This window comes from Watersipora subatra, chromosome 5 (genome assembly GCF_963576615.1).
Source record: "Watersipora subatra chromosome 5, tzWatSuba1.1, whole genome shotgun sequence".
Classification (NCBI taxonomy): Eukaryota; Metazoa; Bryozoa; class Gymnolaemata; order Cheilostomatida; family Watersiporidae; genus Watersipora; species Watersipora subatra.
Window position 1 is genome coordinate 31,374,760 of NC_088712.1, and position 12,288 is coordinate 31,387,047.

Genomic DNA, 12,288 nt, shown 5'->3' on the forward strand with positions numbered 1-12,288 from the left:
TAACGTTATTCATTCTGCTAAATTTGATATTTTCTCATAAAATAGGAAGCTGCAATCAGGCCTCAGCTAACATGTGATAAAATCCACCTGCAACTGAAAATTAGCAATTCATCAGTTTGCCCAGTAAGCAAGATAAACAATCTAAATTATGACAAACTTTCTAGAGTAATCCTTAAAAGTGCTGTTAAGTACTAATAAGTATTTATTAAGTTTAATTTTGAATCTATTACATTAGTCCTATTAAATTGCAAAGTGCTACTTTTAGTATACATAACATCGATTTAAACATTCAAATCATTAATTAAATAAAAGTTTATTGCTAAAACTTGTTTGAATGAAAGATTTATATTTTTAGCATTCATCACTTTGAATGAATTTTTAAGCTTCTCTCTTATTTTTAACAGACCTTCATAAGGCTTTAAACAATCCATTGATCACTGAAACTGTCAAAAACTGAAAATACAAGCAGATACTAAGAGACTCAGAGAGTCGATTGAGAGCTGTAAGCATGTTTATACTCTGAGCAGCAAGTATTGTATTAGCAAGAATGGAGACTTTAGAAATACAAACAAAATCAGCGTTGAACAAGAGTGAAATTAGTTGGATGGACCTACATATGTACTTACATATGTACATACATACGTACATGCATACATGTAGTAGTTCTACTTTTCATACAAATTAACAGTCATATCTAGAGCTTTGTGGTAATGCTTTCTGATAGTAATATATTAGAACTTTTTGCTAAAATATAATGGACAACAAAGATAAGAAAATAGTGTGTTATACTTGAAGGAAAACCAGACATATTCTTGGAAATGTTATGGCTGATGTCTATTATCCGAATAGTCCCCCTTCATCATCTGGTCTCATCACTGCAGCTACATCTGGTGTCGGACATGGCCCTTCAGCCATGTTTGATTTCAAAGAGTGATCCTTATTCTTTACAGCTTTAGTAGATGAAGTTAACTCCTCAACCGAAATGAACTCTTTAGCAAGAGTAGACAAATCCTCTGTTGAAAGACTTTGTACTTCTGTGGAATGGGCCAGGTCATTTGAGACTGGAACAAGCCGTGGTCTGAAAGTAGAATCTGGTTTAAGAGTAGGTAATGGAGATCAATTGACCTGTGAACAGTAAGTAATGGAGATGAATTGACCTGTGAACAGCGGGTGATGGAGATCAATTGACCAGATTAATGAACAGGGAACAGTGAATCAATGAACAGCAGTTACGGATCAATCGCCAGAAAAAGCCACTAGCGGAGCAAAATGTTGTTTACGCTCTACAAACACAACAGGTCTGTAAAAATTTGTAGAAAATGAAGAATCAATGGCTACTTGCTGCAACTCAGTATGTCTCCAGTCGTCGAGGTTTCTTTGCCACTCACTTGTCTATTATGTACCTTCATGCACCCAATGAACAAAAAAGATCACAGAAATTCTCCTTAAAATAGGAAGTGCACACACATAGTATTGGTACTTCATACACCCTATTATATATCCTACTGTGAAATACACCCTATCATATACTTGATCATATAGCCTCACATATACCCTATCATATACCCTATCATACACCCTTTCATATACACTCTCACATACCCTCTCCGCATAAGAAATCTAAATTAACTACACGGTAGTTCAAATGATCGTACTGCTACTATCTTGCGACTCACTTGCTCACAAACCGATCAATTGTCTTTATACCAACGAGGAACCAAAAGGCAAGTTGAACAAAATAAACACGTCTTACTTGCTGAAGAGGGACAACTCTGGCGTGTTTAGCACGCTGGGAGGTGTGACTGACAAACTTATCTCCCTAAAATCAGAAATGGTAAATACTAAATCATGAATACTGGCCGAGAACATAATACGAAACAGTCCCATGAGAGTTTTGCTACTTTAAAAAAACATGCCAATTATGTAGTACAAAAATAAATGTAAAATACAACTTTAAAACTTGTAACATCATCAAGCTTTCTCTCAGTGCGATTTGGCAACTAAAACATCGCATGACTAAGGCTAAGCTGCCCTACCTTTCCATGTCCATCTCATTGTAAAGCTTGTCAGGTACCAAGCTTAGTGAGTCATTCCCTTTATCATTCTCAAGCCCGAGATCCATGTACCGGCTAAGTTTCTGCTCGAGTTCCGATTGGTCAACTACCTCATCAGCCACTGATTGGTTATGCGCCGGAATAACATTGTCCGAGGAGCCAATTAAATTAGCATGCAATTGAACAGAGTTGCTAAAATAAGTTTCTGGAAAATGTGTTTTAAGGTCCTCGCTAGTATGCAGGGCAGAATCTTCTTCAAGATTTTTTGAGTCTCTTTCCATCCATATGTCGTTTTGCGCGGCATCAGTCGAGGCAACGCGAAAGAGAGGGTGTGGGACGGCTGCTAACGCATCTACTGTATCTCCAAGTACGACATCAACAACCTGCTCAGACTTGTTGGCTTGCATAGTGCCCTCTTTCAAAGCTTTTTGCTTGTTGGAAGGCTCTGGTGAAGGTGGCGGTGGGGCAGGCGAGTTCTCATGCTGCTTGAGAGGGGGCATGTCAATGACTATTGTTCGCACTTGAGGCTCTCCCTAAAAGGTTAGACATTAACAAGAATAGTAGATGCTCGAGACAGTAAAGACAAAACAGTCCGTCATCGAGATGCTATAGAGTCCTGCCTTGCCACTTCCCAGTTCAGCATTCGCCGCATCTGTAGTTTTTAACACATATATGAAATATTGTACAGTCAGTAACTAAATATACGAAGTATTGTATAGACAGTAATTAAATATATGAAGTAATGTATAGACAGTAATTAAATATATGAAGTAATGTATAGACAGTAATTAAATATATGAAGTAATGTATAGTCAGTAATAAAATATATGAAGTGTTGTATATTCAGTAATTAAATATATGACGTAATGTATAGTCAGTAATAAAATATATGAAATAATGAATAGTCAGTAATTAAATATATGAAATATTGTATGGTTTCTACAATCATATCACAGTCTTGTTTCATTTCTCACCTCTTTAGCTTCATTTGGCGTAGGAACATATTTTCCCATACTCTCTCGAGAATGTTTACTAGCCGCAGAGGAAATTCTATTGAGCTGTGGAGTTGCCTGTTCTCTCAGCAATGCCTCTTCATCCACATTCGGCCAATTACTGATAGTTGATGCAATTTCTAACCGAGAAGTAGTGAAGCGTTCTGGCTGTGCACCTATGACTGTCTCCTATCAAAGTGAGATGGCAATAATAAGTCACTGGTAACGAATAACGTTAATCCGCTTCAATCCCAAACCTTCTAAGAAATGAGCTGATCAGCCAAAACTAGGGATCAACTCAACGTTCTTGAGAGGGTGAGCTAGAAAAGCGTGTAAACAAAATACCTCTACTGTAGCTATAAGCATGTAGAAGAAAACTATCTAACACATAGGCCTGAGAAAATGTTAAAACTCACAAAAAGCTTTTGTTTCTCCTGATGCGCCCAGATATATATAACGTGGGCCCCTATATACAACCCCTACGAATTAAACACAACTTCTACTTCAGTCACATCAGCTATCCTATGAATCAGAGTGCTGGCTATTGTGTTGGTATATTCCGCAAGCTGACCAATCAACAGCCATTACATCTTTTACATACAGCCGATCTACTAAAGACACCTGCCAGCAGGTTTCTTTAGTACCAGGTTTACCAGGGAGGCAAGAAACCTGCCATACTAGCGCACCTGTAAAAAAGGGTGACACAATAACATAAGCAGTTGCTACTGCTGTGAATTCTATCAAATGAACAAAGGGGCGAGCCCAAAATCTGCATGAAAGCAAAGCAGATACATCCCGTTTGTTGCAATGGGATGTCATATTAATCACAAGAGCAGATACTGCTACCACCGATGGCAGATTTAAGATTTTTAGCAGTGAAGGCAGCGCCTTGCAAAAGTAGTCTTCGCAAAACTTTGCTTCTGTAAACAATGACACCCAATAAAAGCAGTGACAGTCCGAAACCAACCAATTAACCTAACAAAAGAACTCGTTGGAACATCACAAATATATATATGAATTTTATAGCATAAAAGATGTGAACTCGAGCATGGTTATATTATGACACCTTACATAGCCTGAGAGTTATGTTATTGCTTGTTATGGGTGGGCATCTACACAATGTCGCTTAAAGATGTGGTTGCGTCAAATTTGAGTTGATCTTAAAAGAAAGCATTTTTCTTCTCTATCAGTTGATATGTTGTTTGTTGTGTTACGTGATCGCATTGCCAAGATATTTGAAGATTAAAACCGAAAAATCTGATCGCCGTAAAAACGCTCAGGCTACAAAAACGTGCCCAGACTTGCCCAAAATGATGTCACGCGTTGTACAACCTGTCTCTATCTCTCGTATTCACATCGGCTATTTGCGATAAAAGTCTAGTCCTACGCGGCTCTATTGGCATATATCTTATTTTGTATTTGCTTATGTTGGCTAGAATAAAATTTTAAATCCAGCTACAGATGTATTATTATGAATGTTTCAAAGGCATCAAATAACGAGAATTGAAAATTTGTTTTAATCAATTTCTCCAAATGTTGTGTAAACATTTGGGTACCGGCTACCAATTCTACCGGTCTACGGTAATTTTGTCAAGCTAACTATGTTGAATAACGTCTTTGTATCAGCACAGTTCCGCAGCTACCCATACTAACGATATACAGCCTCCCATAAGTCCCGCCCACCTTATGTCCGTCGCCTATCCTTTGGGCGGGGCTGTATATCATTGCCCACGCCGACTACAGTACTAGTTTCCTAGTTACTAGTAAGCCGCGTCTTTGGAAAGAATATACATAGGGATAGAGTTTTAAGGATGAGAAGTCTGCTGCAAACTGGATTTGAACTCACATTCTCCAGTTCTGCGGACATCCATATACCATATCCAATTCACTACAATATTCTGCAAATCCTGTCTTGCATTAACTTCAACAATATTATTTTATTATACATGTATAATTTTTACTAGCAAAAATAAATATTTTCATCTCGGCATAAAGCTTTTATTAAAAATATTCATCAAGTCATGGCCACTCACATAGTTTTAGCTGATACAATAAGACAAATTCATCTACTGCAACAAACTCAAACAAAACATCATGGTTTATGCAGCACACATTCAAGTCTCTCTTTCCCCTTTATGGCAGTTTCCACACTGACAAAGCTTCTTCGGCTGGTGGGACGACATAAACATTCTGTAATCAGTAAAACAAATGCAATAAATATATGTCATTCATAGATATGTCATTCTAAAGCGTGTCTATTGACCGCTTCCAAATTGGGAGTTTGATAGATTGCGAGTGTAATTTTAAAAACGAATAAACGTTTAACAAAGGCACCAGTATGCCAAGCCAACGATTCAAAGTTTTGGTTCTGGAAATTAAAGATTTGCATTGGTCAATCAATTTTCTTAACTTTCTACAAGTGAAAAGTGAACATCTAATGTCAAATCATAAATCTAATTTACTAGATAAAAATGCCACAGAAAATTTGAAGCAAATGTAGCTAGGTGAACCGATAAAAAAATATAAAACGATGATTAGTGATAGCAAAAAGTTACAATTTTATTAATTAGTACATGTATTAGTGAGTACTAAAATATTACCTTTAGTATATTCATCAATCTAAGCCATTGTATAGGTAGACGCTAAAGATTAAAAAGAAGCCGTCAAGAACTTACTGTACATACGTATCTCGCGCGCGCAGGAAATTACATTTTAGCCTCAAACAGGGAAATAAAATCTGAATGTAAACTCAACAGGAAACTCTATAGGAGACTCAAAGTAAAAGATAAATTTACCTCCATTCTCCGAGCTTCCTCCGTAGAACTTCAACTACCTGATGCCAAAAAAACTCGGAGTCACCCTCGCAGTAACTTTACAGCAATTATACATTTACATGTATGTTGTTCGCCAATAAAACGTGTCGATCGAGTAATTAATTAAAGTAACGATGTTAATTAATTTAGTAAATGTCGATGTCCATGCAAATTAATAATAGAGTAAAATCCCTAATTTTGAGATCACAGACAACGCGTTTTACGAGTGATAACATTTATTGCGGCCTATATAAAAAGTTCGCGCTGATGATTGGCTAAGGGAGCTTTTTAAAAGAGGGCCTTATTCAAATGCATATATCTCTGGACAGGGTTGGTCTACAAAGACAAAAATGGCATCAAATTGTAGCTGATGTTTTAGCCTTTTATGGGTCTTAATTTCATTAATTCGAATTTTTTGATGCATCTCAAACAGAGAAATATAATCTAAATGTAAACACAGCAGTATATTTATAAGAAACTAAAAGTAAAAGATAATTTTACCTCCATTCTCCTATCTTCCTCTGTAACATAACGCTGCTGACGTCTGTACGTTCTAACTATAAGCTGTCTGTCACAAACAGGCCTGCCAACCCTAGAGTGGGGAAAGGAGTGAGAGTCTATTTTGGGGGCAACGAAAACGCGAGGATTTGATCAGTGGGGTAAATTTTCATACCGTACAAAAACACCACAGCGAAAGATAATATAACTCCATATGGGTACTTGGAGATTGGGGCAAAAAACAGGTTTGCTTGGGTAAAAGGGGCAATTGTGTGACACGGGAGTGAGGCATGAGGCAATTGCATGTTTCTCATGCCCAATGCGTGAGAGTTGGCAGGCCTGGTCCCAAACTTTAAGCCACCCAATGCTCAGAAAACTCAGAGTCATCTTTGCAGTAACTGGAAGCATTTTTACAATTCTGCTGTTCATCAATAAAACGTTCGATCGAGTAATTTATTAAAGTAACAATGTTAATTAATTTAGTAAATATCGATGCGATTTAACAATAGAGTAAAATCCCTAACTTCAAGATCACAGACAGCGCGTTTTACAAGTCATAACATTTATTACGACCTATACAAAAAATTCGTGCTGATGATTGGATAATGAAGCGATCTTATATCTATCGCTCGTGGACTCTTTTTAGATGTATCACTCGTTACGTTAGAATGAAGCCCCCGGTGAAATCTGAGCTTTTTAAAAGATGGCCTCATAAAAACGCATATACCTCTGGACAGGGTTAGTCTACAAAGACAAAAATGACATCAAATTGTAGCTGATGTTTTAGCCTTTTAGTGGTCTTAATTTCAATAAATCGACCTTTTTGACGCAACCACATCTTTAACCCATTCAGGACTAATTAGTTATTGGTTGACTGCTCCCCCAGCCCAATTAATTTTTCACTGGCCTTACAATTAAAATAGAGCTACACAAAATTGAGTATAACTAGAGTTCTTTTCAAAATAATCTTGATTTGTTTTTTGCAGCATAACAAAGACATTCCAGGCTACAATGTGATATAAATTTTTGTGCACCTTTACAAATTCTACTGACCACAATTTCTAATAATTCTGTGAACTTTTTTTTTATCAAAATTGTTTTTCATGTTTCGTAGCAGCTCACAAGCAGTTTTTTGATACTGACATTGTTGGACCTATGTTAGATTGATAGCAAACTTTATCAGCAGCAAATAAAAAAAAAGATTTCTCAATTCCGAGCAATAGAACAGGTGTTACTAGCTTTTAACCAACACTACGTCACTGACAGTTTTATCAATTATATAATCAAACAATTTGTTAATTTATATTGAAATGCATTGCAGAGGTTATTATGAATATATTATGCATAAAAAATACTCAAGTTACCAGCTAACAGACAATCAATTACTAGCAAAAAAATAGGTGTAAAAATACAGTAAAATATATTGTAAAAAATACAGTAAAAATGAATATGCATGAAAACGAAACAATATATACATGTATAATAAGGGTGTGTTCATTAAAAAATTATGACACGGTGAGAGTTATTTGATGCCAACTACACATGCATATTTGCTGCCATTATAAATTAGTTGATGCAGTATTCATCAGATATTGGTGTTGAAGCCCTAGGCTCATCAACAATGGCATCATCACTCACAAGCCCTTGACTGTCTTCACCTACATGTAGCAAATATGATCGGTAGTAAGCAACCTATTTGCTTTCAAACTTCTTGTACAGCCTAGAAAAAATTGTGCTTTAGTAGCTTTTCAGGGTAAATACCTAATAACAAATTGAAAATAAGTAGTCTACTGCAGCTAACAATTGGTAATACAAATTGCAAACATTTTTTGATACTGTAAATATAAACACAAAAAGTCATGAAGATGATTACTGTGGTAAGTGTCCCCTATCGACCAATATTAGAGTTTAGTGGTTGAGGCTAGTTTATAGTAGATGTTGAGGTTGAGAACTATATGCTTGACTAATTGTGGGTTGAACAATTGGTTATAAATGAAATAAGAAATTTTTATTATCTTGTAGTTCTACAAGGAAATCATAAAACTATTGTTTATTATGGGGTAATAGAGTGATGAGTTCATGCTGCAAAAAGATCTAAAATTTATTGGATTGAAAATGTTATAATCATGTGTATCATGAAAAAAATCCATATCTTACACTGTTAGAATAAAGTTTGTTAGAAATTCACAAGAAAAATTTCGGCTTTTTATCGTTTTTTTTTTTCGGTAAAATTCTATAAATAGCCACATAAAACTTACCTTCTTCCATCAGAAAATTCTCATTTTCTTCTTGAACATTACTTTTGTTGCTATTTTCTTCCCCTGAGCTGATTACCGCATCTAATTCACTTAAAAATTTTGCCATCGTTCGGATAAACCTTTTCCAATATGGCGATCATCAAATTTCCAAAACAGTTGATATCTATCACATAATTTGTTAGTTAAAACTTTCTTGTCCAATCACATATTTGGTATCAAAATGATGCCCAGACTCTTAAACTTCGTTTGGTGAATGAATAAAACCGATGTACCTAAACAGCTAAGCAATAGAGCAAATCAAAGTTTAACCCGAGTACTTCGGGAATGGGCCCTGGAGAGCACAACTCTTCCCGAGGTATTCGGGAACAGTCCTGAGTGGGTTAATAGTGACACAAGCTAGATGCGCACTATCCGATGCTCACCAGATCCTGTTGACCAACTGAAGAATGTTCTAGAACAGCCATACTAGCACCGGCAGAACTAGCTCTTTTTCTGAGACCTGGGCCAACTCTGGGTGAGTTGGCTGAAGCGACCCGTCGAGTGGCAGGAGGGCAGGTTGATCGAGACTCGATGACTGATCTAGTAGTAAGACTGACATCACCAAGTTTATTTCGATTATGTGCAAATTCATTGACGACAGCCATTTCCTGAATGACTTGCAAAGCGGCTAAAAAAAGCGGCAAATAGAGTGAGTGATACAAAGGAGATAAATACATAAAATTTCAACCAAACCTGTAACTGAATTGATAAGGAAGCTGTCTATTTATGGCTACGTTATATATAAGCTTATGTGGGACCAAGTCATGCAATCTTGAAAACTAACGTGTTTAATTGTGAAATACTGAGCATTACTCAATTCGAAACTATTACATGCATAGAATAGTGTTACATGCATAGAATAGTGTTACATGCATAGAATAGTGTTACATGCATAGAATAGTGTCACATGCATAGAATAGTGTTACATGCATAGAATAGTATTACATGCATAGAATAGTGTCACATGCATAGAATAGTGTTACATGCATAGAATAGTGTTACATGCATAGAATAGTGTCACATGCATAGAATAGTATTACATGCATAGAATAGTGTCACATGCATAGAATAGTATTACATGCATAGAATAGTGTCACATGCATAGAATAGTGTCACATGCATAGAATAGTGTTACATGCATAGAATAGTGTTACATGCATAGAATAGTATTACATGCATAGAATAGTGTTACATGCATAGAATAGTCTTACATGCATAGAATAGTGTCACATGCATAGAATAGTGTCACATGCATAGAATAGTATTACATGCATAGAATAGTGTTACATGCATAGAACAGTGTCACATGCATAGAATAGTGTCACATGCATAGAATAGTGTTACATGCATAGAATAGTGTTACATGCATAGAATAGTGTCACATGCATAGAATAGTGTTACATGCATAGAATAGTATTACATGCATAGAATAGTATTACATGCATAGAATAGTGTCACATGCATAGAATAGTATTACATGCATAGAATAGTGTCACATGCATAGAATAGTGTCACATGCATAGAATAGTATTACATGCATAGAATAGTGTCACATGCATAGAATAGTGTTACATGCATAGAATAGTGTCACATGCATAGAATAGTGTTACATGCATAGAATAGTGTTACATGCATAGAATAGTGTCACATGCATAGAATAGTGTTACATGCATAGAATAGTGTTACATGCATAGAATAGTATTACATGCATAGAATAGTGTCACATGCATAGAATAGTGTCACATGCATAGAATAGTGTTACATGTATAGAATAGTGTCACATGCATAGAATAGTGTTACATGCATAGAATAGTGTCACATGCATAGAATAGTGTTACATGCATAGAATAGTGTTACATGCATAGAATAGAGTTACATGCATAGAATAGTGTTACATGCATAGAATAGTGTTACATCCATAGAATAGTGTCACATGCATAGAATAGTGTTACATGCATAGAATAGTGTTACATGCATAGAATAGTATTACATGCATAGAATAGTGTCACATGCATAGAATAGTATTACATGCATAGAATAGTGTTACATGCATAGAATAGTGTCACATGCATAGAATAGTGTCACATGCATAGAATAGTGTCACATGCATAGAATAGTGTCACATGCATAGAATAGTGTTACATGCATAGAATAGTGTTACATGCATAGAATAGAGTTACATGCATAGAATAGTGTTACATGCATAGAATAGTGTTACATCCATAGAATAGTGTCACATGCATAGAATAGTGTCACACGCATAGAATAGTGTCACATGCATAGAATAGTGTTACATGCATAGAATAGTGTTACATGCATAGAATAGTGTCACATGCATAGAATAGTGTCACATGCATAGAATAGTGTCACATGCATAGAATAGTGTCACATGCATAGAATAGTGTCACATGCATAGAATAGTGTTACATGCATAGTGTCACATATTAGCTGTGCAGTCAGCTTTCTTTTAGCTGTGCTATAATCGCATAATTGTCTAATAACCCATAGCTATGGGCTTGCTAACTAAGTCAGTTCCTTTATGTGCTTCTTACCTGTTAGCTGTGTTTTCTGTGATACAAGACTTATTGTGATAATACAATACAACAACTACAATACAACAACTGGTGTCAGGAACGAACATTGTGGACTCACAGCCAGCATTTTTCTATTGTCTTGCTATGGATCTTAACATAAAAGCTTTGATCGATGCTATGCAGAAACAGCAACAACAGTTCCAGCAGCAAAACGCTGATCTACAGAAGCAGTTTATCTCCTTGTTTGAAGCTACCAAGAGTGATAGTGCTGCATCAATACCAGTAGCTGTCGCCATACCCAAGTTTGAAGCATACGACAGGGGTAAAGAAAAATGTAACCAGTACCTTCAACGTTTCAATCAGCACTTTAATGTGTATCGGGTGGTAGATGACAGTCAGAAACGAGCATGCTTACTATCTTGGGTAGGAGCTGAGACATACGACTTGTTGTCAAACTTATTTGGCGCAGAGGATATTACAAGCAAGTCATTTACTGAGTTGTCGGAGAAACTTAATGAACACTTTGCAGATACCATACATGTTCAGGCAGCAAGATTTGAATTTTCTCAATGTAAGATGAAGACTGGTCAGTCCTATGTTGATTGGGCTGCAGAACTTCGTGGACTCGCACGGCACTGTGCTTTCACGTGCAAAAGCACAGGCTGTGGCACTAGTTATGTTGATGAACAAATTCGTGACATAATCATTAAAGAGACGCCACATGCTGATGTACGTCGCCAGTGTCTACTTGATGCTGATCCCTCTCTTAATGATGTTCTTAAGAAGGCTACAGCATTCATCAAGACAACGGAGACCGATAAAATTCTCAAGGGGGAGACAACTTCTCCAGCTATCGAAGACACAGTAAACAAAATGTCAGGTCAGTACAAGCAAAGATCACGCCGAGGTCAACAAACCATTGGAAAGCAACAAGCTAATGCACAGAACACAGGTATGTTGAAGTCTTGCCCTAGCTGTTACATTAAACATGACAAAAAAATTGTCCCTGCAGAGCATTTGTCTGCAGGAAATGTGAGGTCAAAGGTCACATTGAGGCTGTCTGTATGGCTAAGACAGCAGCACAAAGTCAGACAGAACAG

The 12,288-nt window shown here is 36.5% G+C and overlaps 1 protein-coding gene across 1 annotated transcript in view; it reads right to left on the reverse strand.

Annotated features, from left to right (window-relative positions):
• Positions 1-390: 390 nt before the first annotated feature.
• LOC137396368 (uncharacterized) overlaps positions 391-12,288 on the reverse strand; it is an 82,603-nt gene continuing 70,705 nt past the window's right edge. Inside the window, exons 12-16 of the mRNA XM_068082613.1 lie at positions 9,038-9,282; positions 3,029-3,235; positions 2,037-2,587; positions 1,754-1,819; positions 391-1,078 (exon numbers count right to left, since the gene is read on the reverse strand). Of these exons, the coding sequence (XP_067938714.1) occupies positions 838-1,078; positions 1,754-1,819; positions 2,037-2,587; positions 3,029-3,235; positions 9,038-9,282 (1,310 nt within the window). The 3' untranslated portion in view covers positions 391-837. The remainder of the gene's footprint in view (positions 1,079-1,753; positions 1,820-2,036; positions 2,588-3,028; positions 3,236-9,037; positions 9,283-12,288) is intronic.